Source organism: Mustela lutreola, chromosome X (assembly GCF_030435805.1).
Source record: "Mustela lutreola isolate mMusLut2 chromosome X, mMusLut2.pri, whole genome shotgun sequence".
NCBI lineage: Eukaryota > Metazoa > Chordata > Mammalia > Carnivora > Mustelidae > Mustela > Mustela lutreola.
In genome coordinates, this window is record NC_081308.1 from 94,145,741 (window position 1) to 94,172,983 (window position 27,243).

General features: G+C 39.9%; 1 protein-coding gene across 9 annotated transcripts in view; it reads right to left on the reverse strand.

Annotated features, from left to right (window-relative positions):
* Nucleotides 1-277: 277 nt before the first annotated feature.
* The window catches only part of ACSL4 (acyl-CoA synthetase long chain family member 4), a 115,124-nt gene continuing 88,158 nt past the window's right edge, over nucleotides 278-27,243 (reverse strand). For all 9 annotated transcript variants that reach the window (XM_059158725.1, XM_059158727.1, XM_059158723.1 and 6 more), the window contains 7 exons: nucleotides 23,536-23,675; nucleotides 22,447-22,619; nucleotides 20,309-20,383; nucleotides 17,673-17,864; nucleotides 16,294-16,408; nucleotides 11,619-11,776; nucleotides 278-3,195 (listed from right to left, as the gene is read on the reverse strand). In XM_059158725.1, coding sequence (XP_059014708.1) covers nucleotides 3,038-3,195; nucleotides 11,619-11,776; nucleotides 16,294-16,408; nucleotides 17,673-17,864; nucleotides 20,309-20,383; nucleotides 22,447-22,619; nucleotides 23,536-23,675 — 1,011 coding nt within the window. In that variant the 3' untranslated portion in view covers nucleotides 278-3,037. The remainder of the gene's footprint in view (nucleotides 3,196-11,618; nucleotides 11,777-16,293; nucleotides 16,409-17,672; nucleotides 17,865-20,308; nucleotides 20,384-22,446; nucleotides 22,620-23,535; nucleotides 23,676-27,243) is intronic.

Here is a 27,243-nt window from a genome sequence, read left to right on the forward strand (position 1 = left end):
CTCATTCTCAAATAAATAAAGTCTTCAAAAAAATAAACATTAATAAAAGTCTGGCTATTTAGGGGTGACGGGCTGGCTCCACTGGAGGAGCGTGTGACTCTTGATCATGGCGTTGTGAGTTTGAGCCCCATGTTGGGTACAGAGCTTACTTTAAAAAAAAAAACTAAATATACTTTAAAAACCACCCAATTTAAATGAATAAAGAAATAATGGCTGGCTAGTAGTCTTCAAACCTGTGGGTTTTATCTTGGTGCATCAATGAGGCACAAATCAGCTTGATAACATGTGTGGATTTATTTCTTAAGATTCGAGTGCAAACTTAAAAAACAAGAACAAACCAAGCTTTTCATTAGGAATAAACACAAAAATTGAAGTAACAACCCCGCGATCATGCATTTTAACAGAAAGTACAAAAAATGAATACATTCTAATTTGTAACTACATTTGAAAATTAAAACATTCCTCTGGAGTTCCAAATATGACACAATCATTAACCTATTCTCATTCTGTCACCTCAGACATTTCCATCATATGCTATCAGGAAAACACAGGCAAGGATTATTATTAATCAGCCTTTATGCCCAAAAGAAACATTCCTCTCCTTAACTTCTGACTCTTTGAATCATTTACCTGTATCTCAGTTCTGAAAGCTATACAATTATACCTCTGCTCTAAGAAAAAGAAAAGAAGCAATACAAGTATCAGGAGGCAAGATATTTTCATGTCATTAAAGCAAAAGTCACAAGTGTTCAACTTAGAAATGTACAGAATTGTAGTAAATTTTTAAAGTACAACTTCATTTGATGGCTGACACGTCATAACAGCGAACAATTTAAACAGGTAAAAAATGTAGGATTAAAATCTTTAGGCTCAAATACTTGAAAAGTCACTATGAATATGGTAAGATCGGTTTACATAACCATATATTTTTTTTTCTGATGAAAAATCAGGGGGGTAGTGGCATCTCCCTTGGTCCCTTAACAATATTTGGATTTTCTCAAAGAATTAGCAGCACCCAACTTTAAGTGTTGATTCCATGTTTCTAAAGGACCTTATACAACAGATTAGTTGGCAGTGTTCTAGCTTTCAGGAGATGGGACTGGGCAGGGTTGCAAACACGGGAGTATGCATGCATTCACATATTTGAAATCACCATTCCAGATGGGAAAACAATTCACATATTGAAAAAAAAAATCTAAGGGACTTGTCCTTGAAGGATCAACAGTGGGCCAGGACAGTAGAAGCTGAATAGTAGTCTACTTGATGACAGTGGTTTTTCAAGCTTCCAAGGCAAGTTGGGAAAAATGAGAATAATCACATACACATAACTTCAGAGAGAACTTGCCTTGAATTGGACACTGCAGAACACTGAACAGAAATCTTTACAAAAACCTTCATTCTTGCTTATAATAACATCAGATTATTTATTTTTTCCTTTTCACCACCATATACATAATATTTAAATATTTTCATTATAAATATCTTAGAGCAAAAAAGAATGTATTTAATTGCAGTGGTGGCCCACATCTGTACAAAGCAATGTAAGCAACATATATATATATATATATATATATATATATATGCATATATATATGCATATGTGTGTGTATAAAATGATTAAGAAAAAAGTGCAAAGAATAACAGTATTAAGAATTTTTGCTTTTTACAGTAACTATGGTTCAAGTGTGAAAACCTGTCAGATCTAGAATCCCAGATTTTAATGAAAGAGTCAAAAAGAAGCCCACATGCCTAATTGCTGCACAAGTATCAGTCCCTTACTGAGTATCTTCCCTTTGCCCATATCGAGCATTTCCAGTTTCTAAACTTTTCACACAATGAGGAAAATAGTGGTAACAGTGTGTTCTTTCCCTGTCACTTCCCCAAACTCATCCATGTTAAGTCATCACTCAAAGATCCAAACAAGATATTGGGAAAGTCAGTCATCATAACCCGCTTTGCGCACATTAAAGCTAAATGAAAGGCTTTCTGAAATAAACTACGGATCAAGAATCGAATCAGCAACAGCAAACAGACCTTCAGTTCCAAGTGTAATTTAATACGAGGACATTTTCAAATCAATCCCTGTTATCATAGGTAAATTCCAAATTGAAATCCTTTCCTAGGTTCAGTGCTATGCAAGGATCAGAATTCTAAATATTTATGATGGTTTCACCTTTTCAAATAAAGAAAGTGCTTCCTGTTAAAATTGGATTCATTTTTTCTCATCTTACTCTTGGTCTCAGTTTTTTCTTTGGAAAAGACAGACAATTTTTGGCAGTCTTTAACATAATTTACCCTTAATCATTCAAATAATTAGTTACTGATTTTAAGACCTCCAAGTTTCAGAAAACCAGTTCAATTTCCCTTTAAAAATATATTACTAAATATTTTTGGTGTGTTTAACATTGTTGTACTCAGACTTCGGGCACTGTAATTATTCACAATATTACAAGGATTCTATGTCTAACTTATGCCAACAATTATGAATCCTAAAATGGTTTCCAAGGTACTACTATTTGATTCTATTATATTATGATTGAATTTTGCCTTCAAGAGAAATGGTTGGAAGAGAATTTCAAAGCCCTGCAGAACTCCTGCTTTGAGTAGTGTTAATACATATTTTTTTTTGTCATGCTTAGTATTTTAAGCTTCTTCTGAACTAGGAAGACAATAGACATTGGAAGATACAAATTGCTGCAAACTACATTCTACTCCAATTAATTTTGTTCCACATTATTTTCCTTTAAGAAAACAAGCATATCTTGGGCTAATTTTTAAAACAGAATTTTTGCTCTAAAATTAGTAACACAGCTAAAGGGAAACAACTTCTCAATTTCAGCCACATGAGAACTAGGCAAAACTAAGTTAAAGTAGACTCAATGACTATCTTAATCACTTTGGGGTTTTTTTTTTTTAAATTACCATGTCTTTAGAATGATATACCCCTTACATTCTAACAGCTCAACAAGGCTTAAAACTCTAGAACTGAAAACCCGCCAAGCCACCTCCTGCACAGCTGTAAATGAGAGGCGGCACTCTACTTGCCCCCGTACATTCGCTCAATGTCTTTGAGGTAATGGTTCTTCAGCTCCTTCCTCTTCAGTTTGAAAGCATCTGTGACCAAACCAGTTTCAGGCGTCCATGGCTCTGGACTTAGGCGAACCTTGATTGGAATTTCAAATCGCTCCAATTTCACTGAAATGAGAAGGGGGGAGGTAGGAGAGAGGGAGGGACAGGGGAGAGGGGAAGGGTTGGTTAATTTAGGGTGCTAGTATCTTACAATCTGAGTTTCATTGTAGAGTTCTTGAAGTGTACATAAATCGTTTCAGTTGCATGTAGTTTTAGCCCACACATTTTTTTTTTTTTTAAATTCTATTGTATATGTAGACACCTTCCTCTTTCGAGTCTTCCTATTTGTCATTTCCTCTGCCTGGGCTCATCTTCCCTGTTGGTAGCTGCCTAGCTCACTTTCTTACTCCATTTCGGTGTCCGCTCAAATGCCGCTCCTCAGAGAAGGCCTCCTGGACCCTTCAGAACAGGAGTCCCTGAGTCTGCTTAGCCTCTCTATCCTCTGACATTACACTTTTTTTTTTAAAAGATTTTATTTATTTATTTGACAGAGAGACACAGCAAGAGAGAGAACACAAGCAGGGGGAGCAGACTGGAGAGGAAAAGCAGGCTTCCCTCTGACCCGGGAGCCAGAGGCGGGGCTCGATCCTAGGACCCTGGGATCATGACCTGAGCTGAAGGCAGACGCCCAACTGACTGGGCCACCCAGGCACCCCGGACATTACACTTTCTTCAGAATGCTTCTCACCAGCCCACAGATTATAAATCCCCGTCTGACCTACTAGAAGGCAAGCTCCATGCAAGCAGGGGTCTTTTGTTCCCTGCCATCCATGGGGCTCCATCAAGAGCCCTCGATAAATGTGGACGTATGTGTTCATTCATTCTGCGGAAAACTATGCCTCTAGACAACTGTTCTTCAGGAGCTGTATTCAACACTCAAGGAAGAATCAAAAGGGGGATGGTGAATTTCACACTTCAGTGGCATAAGGATGTGAGACAGCACGTACTGTATCAGAGTTAAACAACTCAGCGCGTGCGGAGAGAAGTAATGAGGCCACGCAATCAATCAATCAAGTACTCCGTAATTTTAAATTCAATTATATCCCCTCAAGCTACTTACTATTAATACAAGCTCATCCTGAAAATCCTGACAGCCCCTTAACGGCAATGTCAAGCTACAGAGGAGCTATATGAAGTGAAGGGACATGGATCTGCATGGGTACAGCCTACCTACCGCTAACCAGCCTGGGTGACTTTAGAAACAACTAGGTTTCCATGACAGGTGCCAAAACCTCAAATTCATGGAAGTTTTTGACCTAATACTGGCCTGGAGGTTTAGGAAAGCTTGCTTCGATTACTGAATTTCTCATTAAAATGAGAGAAAAATATCTGAGTGTGGAAAAATAATCCTTCAAATTACATAGAGCCAAATTCCTAAAAGTAGCCCCTGAAGAGGCAGTAAAAGAACAGGAAACTTGCTCAAATTTACTATATCTATTCTGTTGACACATCACAGCTCAGTTATGGGGAGGAGAGAGGCCCAAAGTAAACCCATCTGCTCCCCAAGTTCACATTTGGTTCTCAAAGAAACACTTCCATTCTCAAGTACAGATTTGGCTCCAGAACCTTTTATTTCATATTCTTTTCCTTATTTACATAGGCCCTGTTCATAAAAGTCACTATATTTCATTTTTATTAACTAAATTCCTGTTCAAAGTGGGGAAAAGGCTACATGAGAGGTTTCATTTTGGGAACTCCTAAATATTATCTAGTACCACAAGCTTTAGAGAACAATGGGCAAACAGGATACACTGCCAGCAAGTGAGAAAGAGCAGGGGGAAGAAAAAACAAACAGCATTTTATGCATGCCATTTTATCGAAATTACCTACATTATGAAACAGAGCCTACAGGTGGCAGCAAATGTCGACATTTCAAGCCACTGGTCTTTCTCAAATAACCACAAAACTACTAATTTGTATCCTTCTCTTTTAAATTAGACTTTATAATTATTTGAGAGCAAGCGAGCACACATATGAGCGGGTAGGGAGAGGGTTAGTGGCAGAGAGAGAGAGCAAGAGAGAGAGAGAGAGACTCTCAAGCAGGCTCCATGCCTAGCATAGTGCCCAACCTGGAGCTCCATGCCATGACCCTGAGATCACGACCTGAGCCAAATTAAGAGTCCAACACTTACCTGACTGAGCTACCCAGATGCCCCTATTACTTTGTATTCTTAAGATAGATACTACCTATACCTGAAACCATGCCCGAAAGGTCAATGAGGCTGAAATGAATAGGAAATTTCAAGCTTGTTTTTCAGAGACCTGTTTCTCCCGAATCTGCTACTCTTTCTTTCCAGACCCCAACAACAAATCCACTAGCTCCCCTGGCAGAGGCATAAACTGAATGCCAAGGGTATGGCTTTAGCCTGTGAACAAGCAAGGCTCTGCAAGCATTCCTTCCCAGAGATAGGGAATCCGAGACCCCATCCAGTTTATACTGGTTCATGGAGCTTGCACCTAGCCCTTCACCTTGTCCAAAGAGGACCTCCTGAAAGCAGGGGCCAAATTTTGCCTCATTTTAATATTAAGTCTGCATCCCCAACAACTCAGCATACAGGTTACAAATGTTTGCTCAAAGTCCTCACTCCATCTTTCTTAAGAATCGTTAAGCTTCCCGCGCTGGGGTGGCTCAGTTGATTAAGCATCCGACTCTTGGTTTCTGTTCAGGTCATGACCTCAGGGTTGTGAGGTCCAGTCCCCGCCTCAGGCTCTCCGCTCAGCATGGAGTCTCCTTAACACTCACTCTCCTTCTCCTCTCTCCCCCACACTCTTTCTCTCAATAATTAAATCTTAAAAAAAGAGTCATGTTTCCCCACCCTTTTCATCAATATGTATATAATCTCAACCCCTGTAAATGTTAAAAACAAACAAACCAACCAACCTTGTCCTCTCCTGAACAGGTAGTAAAGGAACATGAAACTTGCTCAAATTAACCATGTCTACCTACTGAAACATTACAGCTCAGTTATGGGGAGGCGTCTGGAACTGTATTGTACCCTATATTGTACCCTAGAAATTAACATAACACTGTATGTTAACTATACTGGCATTAAAATAAAATTGAAAAAATAAAAATAAAAAAGGCTTTGTGGTTGTCAGATGCTACTTCTGATTAACTGTTTTTTGAGTGTTTGTTGTTTCCCTATAAAACTCAGCCAGGTACTGATTTCTTCTCCCTGAGTATCTGCCTATGACCCTTCCAACCGAGGCGTCCAACTTTCTTCCAATCCCTCGAAATGATTTAAAATGAAAACAGCCCTTTTTCTAAAACCCTAGGAACAGATGCTAGGCTACTTGAAATGAATGTCAGTGAAATGGCCACAGCGGCTCAACTTTAGACAACCTTCTTACCTGCTGCTGTGCATGGGCCACTCGAAAAGATCACCAGAGACATTAGAATGGCAAGCCAGGGAAATGTGTCCAGTGGCCAACGCCTGCCCTCCCTCCAGCTAAAGATGCTTCACACCTGATATCTAGAAACCATCTCACTGGCAGCTCTCAGGACTCAGGACAGGGGGTTTATCCTTTCCCCCAACCACTAACGTCTATTTTCTTTTTGTTTCCAGAGAAATGTCACTTATTAGTTCCCTGCCTGCTTGCATAATATAGGCCTAAGTTTGAAGGCCCACCTGCCCCACCACCTCCCGAAATGAGACAGCCGTTTAACTGAACTGACCTTCTCTAAGACTGCTGCAGGAGATGAGGAGCACACCTGTTCCCTAAGGTCCACAACACAACTCTAGCTACAAGGGAACAATACACACAATCTGTGTGATATTTTTCTAAGAAAAATCTTGGTCTAAAGGGGGATCTCCCCACTAATTCTAACCAGATCTGGGGGAGCCATGTCTTGGCAGTTGGAAGATAAATCTGTTGATTTAAAAATTTGGTCCCCCCTTTCTCTAGTCACAATCTCAAGGAACTAATCTCACTGCACTAACCCCCTTAAACCTTTTCATCAAACAAAAAGGGAATCGACACCTCCTGCCTACCAGGAGGATAGAATCTGATGTTTGTTGGGGAGAACGTTTTTACCCTGGTGGGGAATCAGGGCTCATGAACACATGAGGAAGAATCTTTCTATCACCTTAGGTGTGTTCACCAACAAAACTGCTCTTGTCACTGTTGCCCAACAAAAAGAAAATACATTTGTTAGCCTAGGTAGTTGTTGGTCACAAGATAGCAATGTTGATGGTCACATTGCTCAAGACTATATTATCTATGCACAACAGGCTCGGATATGTGCCATTTCTAACCAAACTGCAGTGTTTAGATAATCCTTTTGACCCAAGTAAAACTCACTAAGATAAAATCAGAGAGTGTGCCACTTGGCTGCCAGGAATTTCCCCAGAGATGTGTGGAAATTGACTGGTTTATTGGACACATTTCCTAGAACCCTGAAGGCATTAGGTCAATGGTACAGGGACTATTAAGATTTGGGTTATCTTTATATTATTTACATTACATTAACTAAATATGTAATAATCAAAAATGCTTTCCAGTATGGTTCTAAAACAATAAAAAAATGAACTAATATATTGATTGCGCCAAATGTCCATATTAAGCTAAATACCAGGAAATTTTCTAACAAAGTACAAAGTTGCCTCTTTCCTCAAATCTAGAAACTGCCCTTTTCCAGCAGGAAGCAGCCAGAGTGGTCACTGTCCCAATTCCCTAAAGATCCTCAAGATCGAGGAAGGACTATAAAGCAAGGGAAAGTGAAACCATGCACATAAGGTCAATGAGGTTGAAACAGGAAATTTCGAGCTTGTTTTTCAGAGACCTGTTTCTCCCGAATTAGCTATACTCTTTCTTTCCAGACCCCAACAACAAACCCACGAGCCCCCTTGGCAGAGGCATAAACTGAAGGTCAAAGAGTATGGTTTCAGCCTATGAACAAGCAAGGCTCAGAATACATTCCTTCCCGGAGATAAGGAGCCGGAGACCCCATCCAGTTTTACTGGTTCACAGAGTTTGCACCTAGCCCCTCACCTTGTCCTAAGATGACCTCCTGAAGGCAGGGGCCAAATTTTGTCTCACTTTAATGTTAAGTCTCTACGCCAAAGTGAAATGAGATGTATATTACTTGTCTGTTTGCTCAACGCGCAAGCTCCGTCTTTCCTCATTAAGAGTTGTAAATCCGCCCCTCTTCCTCTGTATGTATGTATTCCCAACCACTAAGATTATTTGAAAAAACAAAAAGAAAAACCAAAAAACTAAGAAAAAACCCTGTGCTCTCCCCCTTCGGGGAAGTGGATGTGAGACTTGCCCTCCTGTTGGTTCGGCTGCCTCTCAAATAAGCCCTCTCCTTCCTGTACACTCGCTGTCTCAGTGACTGGCTTTGTTGTGCGCTTGCACCCATGCTGGGTCGGGTTAGGTACCTCATGCTTCTATTTAAAACATGAAGAGGCCATCTATAAAAGATGTATGATTTCAGGCAGATTTAGCTGAATACAACCAAGACTATTTTATACTTTTTGCATTCAGTCTCTGAAATTGTCATTGGAAGCAAAAGTTTGGCAAGATAAGTATTTTGTGGCACAGGAAAACTAGGATTTATACATTGAAGCTCATGATGATTGTGTATTATCGAAATCATCAATTGTTTGATTTCCTGCCTCAGTCTAGGAAAGTTATGAGAACCCAGCAGGTCCTAGAATTTTATTCCATTTTTCATCTGATTGTGATCCAGGTTGACTTTCCCCATTATTGCTTTTACACGGTGAAATGTACAATGACAAATTATTTAAGTTGCATTTTCCCCATCAGTACATTCAGAGAGTGACTAAGAATAACAGCCTATTGGCTGAAATACTTTTTGAAATAGTGAATTTAAAAAAAATTAGGATCTGTAGCAAAGAAAATTCTGGGAACCCAGTGACAGTAGTATAAAAAGTGTGGTATATCAATAATACTATAGCTGACAAAGCCATCTTCAGGGAAAAAAAAAAGTAAGTGCCTGTTTTTAGGGTCATAAACTTAATTTCGTATATGTTAATAGGCCATCTGTCATTTAAAACTTCATAGTGTCTAGAGTTAACTACAAGAATGCTCTTCTTGGTGGAGCTGGGGGGCCTGGGTGGCCTGGTGGGTTAAGTGTCTGCCTTCAACTCAGGTCATGATCTCAGGGTCCTGGATCAAGCCCCATGTTGGGCTCCCGGGTCAGTGGGGAGCCTGCTTCTCTTTCTCTGTCTGAACCTCCCCCTGCTCATGCTCGTTCACTCTCTCCCTCTCTCTCTCAAATGAATAAACAAAATCTTTAAAATAAATGTTCTTCTTGGGGAAAAATAATTTTTTTATTTCAACCTGGTAGTTAATATTATCAACTAGTGAGTAGAACCTAAATAGTTAATTTTAAAGAATAAATTATAGTAGACTAGTTAGGGAAATAGCGGGGCTTATATACGTCAGATAAAAGCATAAACATGTCTACAGGTTTTCTGAGCGACCAGGAACTTATATGGCAACAGAGTTGGAAACAAGCCTTTAAAATATACATTTTCTTTGACTCAGAAATTCCATTTCCAGGGATTCTAAATAAATAAATAAACAAACAAACAAACAAACAAACATGATAATATGTTACATTTGTTTATAGTGTGTTGCCAGGGAGAGGAACTCACCCTAAAATCCAACAAAGACTTAAGTGGATATTCCTATGCTGGAATACTATTTAGCTATTGAAAATGACAATGCAATTCTGTATCTATTGACTTAGAAATATGTCACTGATGCTGACAGGCTGGGTACGTATACCATAAACAATGTAACATTACCACCCAAAGATAACTACTAGAAAGTGATTTTTTTTTACTTCCTCCTTTATAATTTTCTGTACTCTCTAGTATTTTATGATGAGTATACATAACCTAATCAGGAAAATGATGTCTTCATTTTTTAGGAGAGAAAGCAATAGGTTAAAACTAGGTTAATAGCTTCCTAATAAACATGAAGAGTTGGGTGCCTTGTTGGCTCAGTTGTTAAGCATCTGCCTTTGGCTCAGTTCGTGATCTCAGGGTCCTGGAATCGAGCCCCACATCGGGCTCCCTTCTCTGTGGGAAACCTGCTTCTCTCTCTCCCCCACTCCCCCTGCCTGTGTTCCCTATCTCGCTGTGTCTCTCTCTGTCACATCAATAAATAAAATCTTAAAAAAAACCCACAAACATGAAGAGTTCACAGTTTCTCTCTGTTCCCTTGGAAAGTAATTTAAACAGTTTAAAATAATCTTTTAAATTAAAAAAGGTAGTAACCACAAGGAAAGAGCTGAGATGAGAGAAAGAGGACACTGGGTGAGTAGTCAACAAAATTTTGGAAGACCCAAAGCAAATGGACTAGCAGTAACTGATGGAGAGTTGAGGGAGTTAAAGCTAACCGCCAAAAAAAGAAGAAAGATATAAAAGCTCACTGCCAACAGAGGACACCAGTGAGAGGCAAATGGACCTCTTGAGCCCATGCCTCTGAAGACAGAGGTGAGGGATACACCTCTGAAAAGAGAGTTCTGGTCCTCAGCCCTTTTTCAGAGGACAGCTCTTCTCCGAGAAGAAAATCTTGCCCCTTTTCAGAGGACAGCTCTTCTCCAAGAAGAAAATCGCCTTGCTCTTCCCTAAGCAGGATGGCAACAGGTTTACTTTTTGGAAAGGCTGAACGAGAAAGACTCGGGACTCCAAGGACACTAGGTACGACAGGAGGAGGGAACAGAGCTGAAAACAAAAGGATGCTGTGAGGGTAAGAGCCACTCACCCCACCCTCTGCCCTTTTCCAATTTCTTCTTTTTGGGCCCCAAATGGGCAGTCATGCTACTATCCTCCAGGCAAGAGACTCAAGAAATCTTTACAGAAATGGGATGACTTCAGATACTAACTTTGAATAACCTCTCAGTGAAGCCCAGTGAGCTCTCCAAACACTATTTTAGTGCCTTGTTCTCAAGTATGAATGGACAGACAGGGACCAATGGGTATAGGAGAGGCTATGAGCAAAGCAAGCAGGAAGTGGAGCTTGTAGGAAATGACCAATAACAGAAGAATACGCAGAAAAGGAATACCTTGAACATCCTCGGGGGAATAAGAGGCAACACAGTGAGTGCGTTCATGAAAGAGCAATAGGATGCTATTAAAAGAACATGGAGAAAAGAGGAAAGAGCTCTTGAAAACTAAAATTCTGACACTGGAAGTTGGAAATTCAATAGACAGAGAGATGACAAAGTGGAAGGATTCTGCCAGAATATAAAACAAAAAGGACAAGATAAAAAACAAAAGGGAAAAAAGGATAATAAATTTAGAGGATGAAAACAAGAGGTCCAACAACCATATAAAAGTAGTCTCAGATAAAGACACAAACACAGAACTTGGGGGAGAAAAGCCATAAAAAGAGCAGGTTTTAAAAACCCTGTATTATGAAAACAAAATAGATAGACATCTCAAAGAGCCTAATGCATAAAACATCATTAAATGACTTCTAGGTACTTAGTAGACAAGCAATTTCTTACTTACTGGCATTGGCAGCTTCTCTAATTTCTTTCAGTATTTCAGCTTCCATGGCAGGATTATTGCAGATATCAACCCAAGATCCTTCCACTCCTTTCTGTTGTGCCAAAAGTGTCAACCTTTTCTGATTAGGAACCACAAAACTAATCACATAGGACTGATCACTAAAAATTTAGAAAATAACACAAAATGGAAATTAAAACATTGAGAACAATCATTTTTACATTATCGACTTGAACAGTACACATAATTTCAAATACATATTTCTGGTAAGTGTTACAGTTTCATTAAGAAGTAATAAAACCCACGGCACCTGGGTGGCTCAGTCAGTTAAGGGTCTGCCTTCAGCTCAGGTCATGATCCCAGGACCCTGGGATCGAGCCCCATGTTGGGTTCTCTGCTCAGAAGGGTGCTTGCTTCTCCCTCTCCTTGCCACTCCCCCTGCTTATTCTCTCTCTCTTTCTCTCTCTCTGTGTGTGTGTGTGTGTTAAATAAATAAAATCTTGAAAAAAAAAGAAGTAATAAAATCCATAGTACTGGCATAAAGATAGACATTTAACCAATGGAACACAACAGAAAGCCCAGAAATAAATCCCTGCACATATGGTCAAATGATGTTCAATAAGGGTGCCATCACCACTCAATGGGGAAAGGACAGTCTCTTTAACAAATGAGTGTTCAGAGAATTGGATATCCCTTCGTAAAGAAATGAAATTGGACCCTCAGTCCACACTACACATGAAAATAACTCAAAAAGGATCAAGGACTAAATATGTAAGAGGTAAAATTATAAAATGTTTAAAAGAATATATAGGGGAAAAGATTCATGACACTGGATTTGACAATGCTTTGACACCCAAAGCAGAGGCAATAAAAGAAAAAACTGATAAATGGGAGTACAATAAAAATTTAAAAATTTCAGCATATCAAAGGACATAGTCAACAGTGTGAAAAGTCAATCTATGGGGCTGGAGAAAGTATTGGTTAGCCATATAGCTGATAAGAAGTTAATATCTAGACTATATAAAGAACTCCTGTAACACAACAGCAAAAAAGAAAATGCAAGTAATCCAATTAAAATATGGCCAAAGACCTAAACTTATAAAACTCCTAAAAGAGTATGGGTAACCTCCTTGACATCAGCCTTAACAACGTGTGTTGTTGGATTTGGTACCAAAAACAAAGGCAACGAAAGCAAAAATAAACAAGTGGCACTATATCAAACTAAAAAGCTCTGCACAGCCAAGAAAACCATTAACAAAACGAAAAGGCAACATACAGGGGTGCCTGGGTGGCTCAGTCAGTTGAGTATCTGATTCCTGATTTTGGCACAGGTCATGATCTCAGGGTCATGAGCTCGAGCCCCACATTGAGCCCCACATTGGGTTCCTCACTCAGTGGGGAGTCTGCTTGAGATCTTCTCTTTCCCTTTTCTCCTCCCCCGCAAATAAATAAACCAATCTTTTAAAAAAGGCAACCTACAGAACGGGAGAAAGTATTTGAAAATCATTTATCTGGTAATGGGTTAATAACCAAAATGCAAGAAGAAGTCCTGCAACTCAAGAGGGAAAAAATCCAATTAAACAATGGGCTGAGGGACACCTCGGTGGCTCAGTGCGTTAAAGCCTCTGCTTTCGGCTTGGGTCATGATCCCAGGGTCCTGAGATTGAGCCCTGCATCAGGCTCTCTGCTCAGTGGGGAGCCTGTTTCCCCTTCTTCTCTCTCTGCCTGCCTCTCTGCCTACTTGTGACCTCTGTCTGTCAAATAAATAAATAAAAATCTTTATTAAAAAATGGGTTGAGGGCGCCTGGGTGGCTCAGTAGGTTAAAGCCTCTGCCTTCGGGTCAGGTCATGATCCCAGGGTCCTGGGATCGAGCCCCACATCAGGTTCTCTGCTCAGCAGGGAGCCTGCTCCCCCCTCTCTGTGCCTGCCTCTCTGCCTACTTGTGATCTCTGTCCATCAAATAAATAAATAAAATCTTTTAAAAAATGGGTTGAGAAAGCAAATAGACATTTTTCCAAAGACAACATACAAACGGCCAGCAGGCACATGAAAAGGTGCTCAGCATCACTCATCATCAGGGAAATAAATGCAAATCAAAACCACAATAAGATAACATTTCAAGCCTGTCAGTATGGCTATCATCAAGAAGACAGGAGATAACAAGTGTTGGCAAGGATGTGGAGAAAAGGGAACGTGGCACACTGTTGGTGGGAAGGTAAATTGGTGCAGCCGCCATAGAAAACAATGTGGATGTTCCTTAAAAAAAAAAAAAGGCAAAACAAAAAATAGAATTACTGTATGATCTAGCAATCCAATTGCTTGGACAAAGAAATATAAATCCAAAGAATATGAAAAGATATTGAAGAGGTATCTGAATTCCCATGTTCACTGCAGCATTAGTCACAAAAGCCAAGATAGAGAAACAACCTGTGTTCATCAATGGATGAATGAATAAAGAACATGTTGGGTGTGTACACACACACAAGGAAATATCATTCAGCTAAGACACACACACAAGGAAATATCATTCAGCTAAGAGAAAGAAACTTCGGCCACTTGTGACAACACAGATGAACCCTGAGGGTGTCATATTAAGTGAAATAAACCAGAGAAAGACAAATATTGCATGGTATCACTTACATGTGGAATCATTAAAAAAAAAAAAAGTGAAACTCAGAGTAGAAGTCGTTGCCAGGGACTGGGGGAAATAGGAACAGGTTGGTAAAAGGGTACAAGCTTTCAGCTAGAAGATAGATAGGGTCTGAGGATCTAATGTAAAGCATGTTGACTACAGTGGATAAAACTATATTGTGTAACTTGCAAAGAAGAGAGAACAAATTTTTAATGAGCAAAAGACTTCACATTTCTCCAGAGGTGATACACAAATGGCCAAAGAGCATATGAAAAACTGTTCCATGTCACTAATCATGAGCGGGGAGATAGCCCTTCACACCCATTAAGATGACTCCTATCAAAAAAAGAGAAAAGTGTTGATGAGGATGTGGAGAAATGTGAACCCTTGAGCAGTGTTGGTAGGAATGTAAAAATGGTGCTGCAGCTGTGGTAAACAGTATGGTGGTTCCTCAAAAGATAAAAAATGGAATGGCCATATGACCCGGCAATCCCACATCTGGGTATATATCTGGAAGAACTAAAAGTAGGATCTTGAAGAGATATTTGTATAACCATGTTCATAGCAGTAGGATTCACAATAGTCAAGAGGCAGAAGCCACCAAAGTTGGCCATTGATGGATGAATAGATACACAAAATATGGTCTATACACCCAATGGAACATTTTTTAAAAATTTTATGTATGTATTTAAGAGAGAGGAAAGAGAAAGAGAGGGAGTATGAGCCAGGGGAGGGGCAGAGGGAGAGGGAGACACAGACTCCCTCCTGAGCAGGGAGCCCAGCATGGGGCTTGATCCCAGGATCCTGGGATCATGGCCTTAGCCAAAGGCAGAGGCTTAACCCACTGAGCCACCCAGGTAACCCCATCCAGTGGAACATTACTCAGCCTGAAAAAGGAAGGGAAATTCTGACATCTTCAATATAGATGAGCCCTGAGGACATTATGCTCAGTGAAGGAAGCCAGTCACAAGAGAAATACTGTATGATTCTATTTATATGAGGTATCTAGACTAGTCATATTAACAGAAACAGGAAGGAGAATGGTGGGGGCCAGAGTCTGGAGCCAAGGAAAATGGGGAGTTGTTTAATATCTAGAAAGTTTCAGTTCTGCAAGATAAAAAGTTCTAGAGTCTGACTGCACAATGATGTAAATATACACAACACTAGTCAACTATACACTTAGAAATGGTTAAGATGATAACTTTTATGTTCTGTGGGGTTTTTTTTACAGTTACATTTTAATTTTATTTATTTATTTGACAGACAGAGATCACAAGTAGGCAGAGAGGCAGGCAGAGAGAGGGGGGAAAAGCAGGCTCCCTGCTGAGCAGAGAACCTGAAGTGGGGCTGGATCCCAGGACCCTGAGATCATGACCTGTGCCAAAGGCAGAGGTTTAACCCATCAAGCCACCCAGGCACCCCTACAGTTACATTTTTTAAAGGGTGTGATAAAGCCCCTAAAAATAAACCCTATTAACACAAAAAGAAAATGGTCCAATCCCTTAGATTTTTTTATTTCAAAAACTTGTAGTAGCTGTGTAAACTTCCGAGGAAATTACTTCACAACTTATCTCAGTTGTTAAGGATGTTCAATGAAGTTCTGTGGCACAGCTAAGTAATTTAGCAAGACGTTGTAGGTGTTGAAGAATTAGTTAAAATGTCTCTGTTAGGGACACCTGGGTGGCTCAGTGGGTTAAGCCTCTGCCTTCGGCTCAGGTCATGATCTCAGGGTCCTGAGATTGAGCCCCACATCGGGCTCTCTGCTCAGCGAGGAGCCTGCTTCCTCCTCTCTCTCTGCCTGCCTCTCTCTCTGCCTACTTGTGCTCTCTCTCTATGTCAAATAAATAAATAAAACCTTTTTTAAAAAAAATGGCTCCATTATCTCAAATGATCTTCAGGCTGGTTAACTTTCAGAAATGTTTAACATTCCCCAGTGCTGATGAAATGTTGGTGTTTCCCTTATGATTACAAATGATCAAAATGTCTTCCAGTTGTCCTTCCACCGTGAGTACAAGGAAGCACAAATGCAACTTTTGAAAAATTACCTTTTGGCAAATGCACAGATGTTGTCTATGAGTGGACAATTCTTCAGTGCTGCTTCTACTTTTCCCAGAGATACATATTCTCCTGCTTGCAACTTCACCAGGTCTTTCTTACGATCTGTAGGATGAAAAATGAGGAATGTTAAGTCACCCACAGTCCATTTTATTAAGGTATATACAATTCTGATTTTCTTTCACTCTCACTGCCGTCATCTTGAGTGACAAAGAGATTTCTTCTAAAGTCTCCTCAAATCTTCTTACATATAATGCTTGCCCATGCACATCACTTAAAAAGAAAATACCTAGCTGAAGAAGTACTGGCTAAAATGTTAGACCCCATACAGAATGCTTCGGTATCTTACTATAATCTTAACCACCATAATCAAGTGAATAGAAGGAAAAGGATCTGAGCGCACTCGATTTGAATGGGCGGCTTGGCCCATTATAAGCCATGTGAGCCTGGGCACGACAGCCGACCTCTCCAGCTCTCAGTTTGATCAGAGATATTGACACAAGCATATAGCACAATGTCAGGCATAGGGAACACAATTAATTAACGTGAATTCCCTATTTCCCATATTTGACATCATCTTGTTAAAACAACAGGGCTCCTGGCACAGGATGGCATGGCTTGAATAATCATCCATTGCCTTACGACTTTCGTACGAGTGCCGGCTTGCCTACCTCTAGCCTAACCCACTCTACATGCCCATAGAAACTACCTTTGATGCCAGGGCAAATAAGGATCAAGGGGGAAAAAAAAGCAGGGGAGGGGAAGGGATTGGTTCGAGATTGAACCATGCTTACTGGGGATTTCCCCAGCAGATCTAACTTCTAGATGAAGAACCACTTTTCCCGGGAGATCTCTAACTATATTCAGGTCAGGCATGGGTCCAGAGACAGATTTAAATGGACCACTGGAGATACAACTGAGGAAATCTGATGGCTTGAAAAGGACTGGACTGGGACCCTAAAGACTGGTCCTTGCCAGCTAGCTCATTGAATTTTACTTTCAGGTTCTGCCTGCTTAAAGTGAATAGCATAAAGGCTCTCTTGGAGTTCAAAATCTATCTCAGTTGGCTCAGTGAGAGCAGTGTCAAACCAACCGACATTCTCAGAAGAATGGACTGCTATTGAGAATTTATAATTTTCTAAGGTTCAGGGATAACTGGGGCTATATAAATAGCCACTAGGGAAAGTAATGTGTCCACACTGCTTCTCGAGTGGGGAGGTAAGTGGGGAGGGATTCTACTCTGTGGTGTTCTATGGTATTCTAGGTAGGGTATGTTACAGTAGATGGTTATACAGTGCCATGTGTAGTTGACCAAAAAAACCCTCTTTTGTGTAATCTTTGTGTTCTTGCAAAATGAGAATACACTGACCTATAATCTGCAAACATCCATCAGGATGAAATTCTCCAATATCACCAGTACAAAACCACCTTTGTCCATTTTCATCCACAGAATAATCCTCTGCTGTTTTCTCCTCGTTCTTAAAATAGCCCATGGAGATATTCTGTCCACCAATTACAATTTCACCTCTGGGGTTCGGCTTGTCGTGAATTGTATAACCGCCTGGAAGTCATTAAATGAAATTAGTTACTGTTCTAACACAGAATGTACTTGCATTAATTCTTAAAACTCTTACACTGATTCTGTGGATCAAATTTTCTGTCACTTCTGGTGAGAATATTAGTTTATATTTATTCCATGGATGTGAGAAGCAGCAAGGAAGGCTCGATGATAATCTCCAGCCACCAACTATACCAAACCTCCCCAGTGTGAAAAAATTTTCACACTTCAAAATGGGCTTCATAGAGCTCTGTTAAGACAAAAGTACCCCCAAGAAGGGTAACACTTGAAGCTATTATAAGTTACTAGTATGCGGTCATCAATGTATTTCAGATTGTTTCCCTAAAGACGTTTTATTTGCTTAATCTTGTTTACATTTTTGTTAGTAACATACAGTGCAGTATCAGCGTCAGGAGCATAATTCAGTGTTTCATCACTTACACATACCCAGTGCCCATCACAAGCGCCCTCCTTAATCCCCATCCCCCATCTAGCCTCTCCCCCACCCACTTCCGTCCATTGATGCTGTTTGCTCTCTATCGTTAAGAGTCTCTTAGGGTTTGTTTCTTTCTCTCCTTTTTTTTTTTTTTTTAAAGATTTTGTTTTAGACAGAGAGAGAGAGAAAGAGTATGCACACATGCACGCATGCGTGAGCAGGAGGAGGGGCAGAGGGAGTAGCAGACTCTCCACTGAGCAGGGAGCCAGATGCTAGGCTCCATCCCAGGACCCAGGGATCATGACCTGAGCTGAAGGCAGATCCATAACCGACTGAGCTAGCCAGGCACCTCCCTTTCTCCCTCTCCCTTTCTCTCTCTCATGTACATGAGTACATGTACATGCACTCACTCTTTTTTAAGGGTTTAATACAAGAGAGCAGGTAGAAAGAGGGAAAGGGAGGCTAGGAGAAAAAGGAGGGAAACTTTATTTTCTTAACTTTGCCTATAACCAGTCATGACTTTAAAAGTGAGAACACTGAAATAATTGACAATAACTCTAGAATCTCTTACCACTACTCATTACCTGTTTATTACTGAGTAAAACTTGCTTGCTTACCTGAAGGGAAATATACAAAAATCTGAATTCATAATCTGAGATGTTGATTGGATTTTATGTCCTAAAACAATTAAAGCTGCTCTTAAAAATTTTTAACTAGTCAGTATTTGAATTGGACGAAACCCACTGTACATAAAACATTAAGATCATTCCTATTCTAGAGAGCAAAGGTTCCTTCACAGCAAGAAAAATTCCCAAATACATTTGCACAAATGGACCCACTCCCCCAATGAATATTAAGGCTCGATGCCAGAAAATCAGAAACAAAAATTAGAGGCAAAATTTGCCTTACCAAGTTGTAGCAATATACCTCGTTTCTCTGATTTCACTGCCTCATAAATAACCCATGAACAAAAACAATTGTGATGCCGAGACTCAACAGAGCCAGACCCATATTCCCTATATTCTCTCCAGATTTCTATCCTAGAATTGGAATGTCACGGCCTGGGAGGACTCATTCCCAAGATGCAAAACTCTTGGGAATGCAACTGGATTTTAAATATGGTTCAGTGGCCATTTGCTTGTGAAGCACTGAAACAATATACATCTTAAGAAAGTCGAAGAAGAGAAACAATTTCAGGGACTTCAAGTATATGTCAGATAAAGCCCATTCATTTTCTTGAGTTTGAACAACCTAGGGGAATTGTCCTAAAAGGTAACTAACCGGTCCTTTAAATTTTCAGTCTACGGCTCCATCCCAAGGTGAATATTCCCTTTTAAAATTTTAAGTTTCTAATTACTTTTGCTTCATCTGGCAAAGCCAGGCTGCTAATTATTTTGCAATTAATGCACATATTTCGTATTTGTCACACTTTCTTCAGGTACACTGGTTCACTTTTGCCTTTAGCTGATTTAGAAAAAGGATTATTGCCAATGTCTGTAAAGCCCAGGCTCCTCTTCGTAGTCACATATAAAAATAAAATTATACAAATAGCTGGAGAATTGAGTCTCAACTGTGAAAATGTTTCCTGGGGTCAAAAGCTAAGGGGTTGTTGGTGTGTGTGTGTGTGTGTGTGTGTGTGTGATCAGTCACTCAATCCCCTAACAATCTGAGGATTCATTTCCCAGCCCCAACCTCCTCACTAGCAAAGTTGAGATTCAAAAGATGGAATACATCTTCTCCAAACCTAGGGAATGGCCCACTAAGAATGTTTTTCCTCTTTACCATCAAGTTTTCTCAAGTTCAGAATCACCACACCTGTATTCTAGAGATTTTCTTTTCCTCTTTGGAACCTGATGATGTTACCAAGGAGAAAGCAAGCATGGGGTATGAGCAGCAGAAAAGACTCACACAGCACCACAGACCACCTAACACTTTAAGGACTGGGCATCTTGATGCTCAAGGTGGTGTGCAGCATATCTAGAACCAGTGGAACTTGTCATAAAATTCTTACCTTCCTGCCAGTCTTTTAGCTTAATTTCACAGCAAATGAGAGGGGCTCCAACTCTGCCAGTAGTATAGTCAGTAACTATGAGGGAAAAGGAAACAAAGATATTAGCATACACATTTCAGACCCACCTGAGACCAGCAATACTGGAGTCCAAGCCAGAGTCTCACAGATGACAGAAGAGAGACCATCGTGAGTGCAGTGCAAAGTGTGGTCAGGGTTTCGATATCTCAAGCTCATTTCAACAGTGCAATCAACACCAGCTGTTGTTACATCATTTTTGTTTCTCACGGGCTGTATTTCAGATAATGAAGTACAAAGCCCTCTGGTAAAGGAGAGCTCGCTCCACCATGACCTACCTAGGATTACAGTAAGATGGATCTGGAGTGGAATTCCTTCTCTACCATTCACTGACTGGCTGTGCAACTTGACAAATTACTTAACCCCACTAAGCCTCCATTTCCTCATCTATTAAATGGGGAGAGTAAGAAAACCTACTTCTTAATAGGGATATATGCTATAGGGATTCAATGAGATGATGTGTGGAAGGTGCTTAGTACTTCCTAGCACAAACTAAGTTTTCGATGAACCTTAAATGTTTTTACCAAACATGAGGATGACGATGATGACGATATTCTTCTTCTGTAAGCTGGAAGTCCTGCTATCCATAATCAACCTAGCATTATATTAAATACTGAAAAGAGAAAACACATAAAGGACCACATGTGTTATGTGCCCTCAGTGAGCTTACAAACAACCTACCTGAGCCAAAATGCACGTGAAGCAATTTAGAGCACATTTAAATACTCAAGCGCACAGTCATGGAAGCGAGCACCACGGTTACCTCAGAGACTAGCAAGATCAGTGTAAAACTGGGAAAGACTTCACTGAGGAGTCGAGCATGAAAAGGCAGCTGTGACCAGTTAGCCAAAGGGCATTCTAAGAGAAGGGAACAGAAGCTACAGAGAGGTGAGAGCAAGAAGGCCCAGATGAGAAAGAGTAAGAAAACTGGCTTGTCTGGAGAGCAGAGCCAGGTACAAGGAGATATGAGAAATCATGGAAAATGACAATGGCTACAATGGCGCCAGATCAAAGATGTCTGGAAAGCTCGGCTGGCCGGGAATGAAGCAATGTTTGAGGGGGAGGTGTCTAAAACAAGTACATACGATGAATCCAAAGTGCAATCATGGAGGCATGGCACAGCCAGGGAGAGGCTGTTACAGCAGAGCAGTGTGAAGTAATAAAAGGCGGGATGCCAAAGGCGACATGAAGGGAGGGACCAGTCCAGTGAAGAAGTGGGAAGATCTGATCCAAGTTGAAGATATTTAATTAGATGACTTTAAAGTGAATGCTCTGAATGAATTTAAGGATGCTAAGACCACTGTCACAAACAATTTGTGAGGTGGTGAGATGGTCTGGGATGTTGCATATGATTCTGAACATAATGAACTTAAAGTGAAAGTGGGATGATCCCCCAAATATTACCATACCCAGTATTTCCCAATCCAAGATGATTTTGCCCCTCGGGGGATATTTGGTAATGTTTCCAGTTATTCCACTGCTGTAACTGGGAGGAGTGAGTTACCCCTGCTATCCATTCATCCAGCCACTGAACAACTTACGACACACCAGACAGCCCAAACAATAAAGAACTCTCTGGTTCAGGATTTCAGTAGTGCCAAAGTTGAGAAACACTGCCATGGGATGATGGAAATGACAGAAGAGGAAACAAACAAGAAGTCAGCGTGGGAACATGCGTTCAAGAGGGAGCATGAAAATGATACTTTATTCTAAGAGTGCAGTTCTCTGAAGAAGGAATCATTTGGAGAGAGAAGTTTAAAGGCCCAGGGTGACAGAATTCTGAGGACTGACAAAATGGCATAAATATTTACAAGGCTTAAAAATAAAGGGCACATGTGATAGTTCAATTAAAAGTTACTGAAAGTCTTCAGGTTTGCCCTGAACCTGATATCACATAATGAGGTATAAAAATACCATAGTTCCGGCTAGAACCTTATAAAAAATATATGTTTATAAAAAATAAAAAATTAAAAAAAAAAATACCATAGTTCCTAAAGCTAATGCCAATGGGTTTTATCAGCACCAACTGACATTGAATTATTTGCCACGTTACCAACACTTACCTTCAGTAACTGTCCCAGCACCACACGATTCTGTGAGTCCGTAACCCTGACCCACTGGGCAGCAGAAGCAGACATTCATGAATCGGTGTGTCTGTGGTGACAGTGGCGCTCCACCAGACAGCATCATACGGACATTCCCCCCCAGCAAAGCCTTTACCTTCTTAAACAGTAACCTTGAGAAAATGAAAAAGGAGGAGGGATTGTTTTAATGCATGCATTTGTTATTCTTGGTGACATCCTAATTTATAAGCTCTGAGCAAGACTGCTCAACTTGGCTGGACACCTAAGTTTGAGAACCATGGTCGTAATTAATGAGAGGTTAACAAAGTGACAACTAGTAACACTTTAAAAAAAGGCAGAAAAATGCCAGATGGTAGTGACACCTGTGGTGAGCCCAGCATAACATCCGGAGAGGTTGAATCATTATGTGATATGCCTGAAACTAAGGGAACATTATGTGTCAACTGTACTTTAATTTTTAAAAATGCCAGAGAAACTCTTAAAAAAGCAAAAAAGAATGCAGTGTCAGGAAATTGCTTTGACATACAGTAAATGAAAGAAAATGATGTCATTGAAAGAAATAAATTACAGCTCTCTTTAGAACATTTAGTTATCAACTTCTCTTTCTCTTAATGAAAAATGTTTCCCCATCTCCACTCTCCTAGCACTGCACTTTAAATAGCCGTTATAGTCATATACCTATTATACTGTTCTATGAAGACAATACACTGGAAACTTTATGCAGAATAAAATCTTGAGTATCACTTTTAGTTAGACATGACCTTTTTTAAACTCAAATGTCTTGATTTGAAAGTCTAGATTTTCTTCACAAGACCAAATTTTATAATTGAATCTTAACTATTCACTCGATTATTAAAATCTATTAAATTGCCACAATCAGAGCTTGGGGTTCTCTGTGTTGGCTGTGTAAGTAATGAGGGTTAGAAATGAATAAAAGAGAAATGCAAACCTTATGATGATGGTGCTGATGCTCAAACTAACTTAACTTGCCAGTTACTTAGTCAGTTTCCAGATGGAAACACACAAGACCTAAAGGCTCACACTATAGAGTCTATCAAATGTACTTACAGATTGCAAAGTGGTGCATCATATCCCTTTTTGATCTGTTCCAATTTGTAATCATACCCAATCTTGAACAGTGTTTTCTGAATATAATTCATCTCTTGGACTTTGCTCATAACATTCTTATAAATTCTATCCATGATTTCCTAAAAAGTAAGCACAATAATCAATAATCTGAAAAGAATTACACCAACACTGAGACAGTCTTTAGTTGAAGATACCTTGTTTACAACATCTTAGGTAAAAGTCTTCACTATAATAGATATGTGTATTCCATAATTAATTTCACTGAATTTACTTGTTCACTATTTCAAAAAGACTAGGAGTTTTTCAGTTCTATGCACTAAGTTTACCTAATTTTTTAAAAAAAATGTTAACTAACTAGAGTGTAAAAAAATTCATTCTCCTCCCACATAAAAAACCTTTTTTAATTCTTTTCTTTCACATATATTCATTTATTTTCAAAAAACACCAAAATCCCATGTTGAACCTAATCCTGATGTTTTTCTCACTACTACCTTGTGACTGTTAGAGCATGGCAGAGAGATTTACAGAGCTTCTTAAGAGTTTATTCATACAGTTTTCTAAAGTTCGATGTCCCTATAATTTAGATATTTTGATTCCCTTTCAACAGAAGCTAAGACAACAAAAAAGAATAGGCTTCTTGCTCATAGCTCCTTGGAAAATTAAACATAGAACTAGGTTTGGGATATAGGGATTCCCAAGATAGTATATTAAAAAAATAAAACAGAGAAGCAAAAAGGCCCAGACTATCACTAAATGTTTTCTTGAAATGATTTAGCACAAATTAATAAGAATTGTTGCACAAAGCACATCTATTTACAAATACCTGGTTAAATATTTGAAGTAGCAATCAGTATAAATTCAGTTGTGCTACCATGAATGACTTTAGGAATGGTTCCTCCCATATCAGAATAGAGCCATTCACAAATGAAGACAACAAAACCATCTCTTGCATTCTGCTCCATGAAATAAGGCAGACGGAAAAAGACAAATATTGTATGATCTCACTTATACATGGAGCCGAACTTAGCAACAGAGAGTAGACTGGTGGTTGCCAGAAGTTAGGGGGTGGGGGGAAATGGGGAGATGTTGGTCCAAGGGCTTACAAAATTACAGGTAGAAGATGAGTTACGTCCTGGGGATGTAACATACAGCACAGCACGGTGACCACAGCTAACAAGAATGTATTGTATATTCGAAAGCTGCTAGAAGAGTAGGTCTTTGAAGACCTACATTGATGTTCTCATTGCTCACAGACATATACACACACATACACACACGCGGTAACTATGTGAGGCGATGGGTGTGTTAAGTAATCATTTCACAATATCTGCAAATATCAAATCATCACACTGTACACCCTGAACTAACATAATGCTACGTCAATTGTATCTCAGTAAAGCTGGTGGGGGAGCAGAGAGGCTACCTCAGCATTCAAGCATGGGACAGCGTCGTTCTGTCCATTTCCACAGACGGAAGCATTATTACAAAACTGAAATATTTGTCTAGATCTGTGATTGAGAAATTCCAAAACTTCCCTGGAAGGATTTTAATATCCTGTAACTGTCCCTCTGAAAAAAGTGAATGGGATGTTGGGTGGAAAAAAAGCATATGGGAGTGAGACAGATGTATGAGAAGTAGCCCCCCCGCCACCCTGCTCCTTCCAGTAGATACGAGTCATGAGCACAGAAAGGCCTCAGTGAGGAAGGAACACAAACAGTATGGTTGCAATGAGTTGGCAGGATTTATTGTTAGCCCATTAAGTCACCCTTTAGTTCAACCTAATAATTACATGATGTTCAATTGAGTCACTGCTTACAAGAAGCAGCGATTTATTCTAAATTCTGTGAATATACGATACTAAATGGATCTTTTGTTCTGACCCAGGAAAGAAATTAACTCAGATAATAGAATCTATCAGTTCTCAGCAAAAAAAAAATTTTTTTAAAGGCCTATTTGTAGAGGAGTAGGAAGAACTAAGGGAACCAACAAAGGGAACCAACAAAGTTGGGTGAAGCATCAATGGACCAGCAACATGGGGATTGTTTACTATCCCTAGGCCTGAAGAAGTAAGTGGAGAGAAGTATCATTGGAACTAATAAGGACTACAGCCATGGGCAAGGCCTGGTTATGGCTAGTGGGAAAGAAGAGACTGTCCAATGGGCACCTGACCACTTCCCCAAATCACAGGCCAGGAGGAAAGGAGCAAAGTATGCAGAACACCCCTCCACCCCTCCCCATGCCTCCATGCCCCATGATCTCTCCTGAGTGCCAATAATTTCGCTGAAGCCAACCACAAATCAGAAGGCAAGCTAGCCCTGATAATTCATCCACAGAAGCAACCCTTTCAAGACACAAAGCAAAGAAGAATGAACAATGGGCAATTGGAAGATACACAGCATATCAGCTAAGTCCTGCTTATCCTCAGACCTAAATTTGGACATTACTTCCTGTAATGTCCTTTTCCTTCCCTTTGTTCTCTGATATGATTTACTAAGGATTCCTGTACTTTGGGTAATAAAGCCAAAATACTGTCTCCCAAAATGAAACAATCCTAAATAGATAAGCATAGTAGTTAAGTCGACTGATTCTGGGATCACTGTAGTTAAGATGACTCAGGTCACACTTGAGCTTTAGCACCTGCGGGCTCTGTGACTTCGGGCAAGTTTTTTTCCTTTAAAAAAACTGGAAAAACCCAACCCATCTATAGCACAGTGCCTGGAACACAGTAAGTACCTTGTGCTACCTATCACTAGTGTCACTTTCTTACACTTTAGTGAGAAGATTCTTGCAGTTGGTAAACATGCTGAATCCCACAGCACCTCTAAATAAAAAGGCAAAGGCGGCCACTCTGATCTACCCTAATTTTTTGGTTATTTGGTAATTTTGTAATTAGGAGCTAGAAAAAAAAGTAACTTCCATCTGTAATTCTTAGAAAACTTGGGCCAAACACTTCATGATCTAATCTCTGACTTTCCATGTGCAAAAAGGAGTTCTGAGAAAGATACTGGGCTAAGTCTTAAAATCTGGTGATAATACAAGCAAGTCATGATACACAGTCCCACCGCAGTTGCCAAGCCTAAAAGTACTAGAATATATTTCACTCTGCAAATTGGAAACACTGTGTTAAATATTTTAGAATTTATTATTAAAAGGTCAAAAAATGGGGCACCTGGGTAACTCAGTCGGATAAGTGTCTAACTTTGGCACAGATCATGATCCCAGGCTTCTGGGATCCTACCCCATATTGGGCTCCCTGCTCAGTGGGGAGTCTGCTTCTCCCTCTCCCTCTGCTCCTCCCCTCCCACTACGCTCACCGCTTATGCTCTCTCTCCTCTCTATAAATAAAATATTTTTTAAAAAAAAGACCAAAAACTATAATGTCTTCCTTTTCATAAAAGACACTATTTCACATAAGGATTTTAAATATCTAGAAGAGCTTCACTTTGGAAGCTCTCTCCAGTGCCACTTTTCCTGGTCACCGTAAGGGTCGGGAGGCTCGGATTCGAGACCCAGTTTCCTAACCTTGGATAAGCTGCTTCAGTTCTCTGGGATGGCCTACATTCCCTCCGTTTGTTTGTTTGTTTGTTTTTTAAATTTGTGATGAAACAGAAATGATCTATAGGATAAACTTGTACCTTTGAAACATGACTGATTCTCACATGAGGTGATCCGAACTCAGGTCATTTT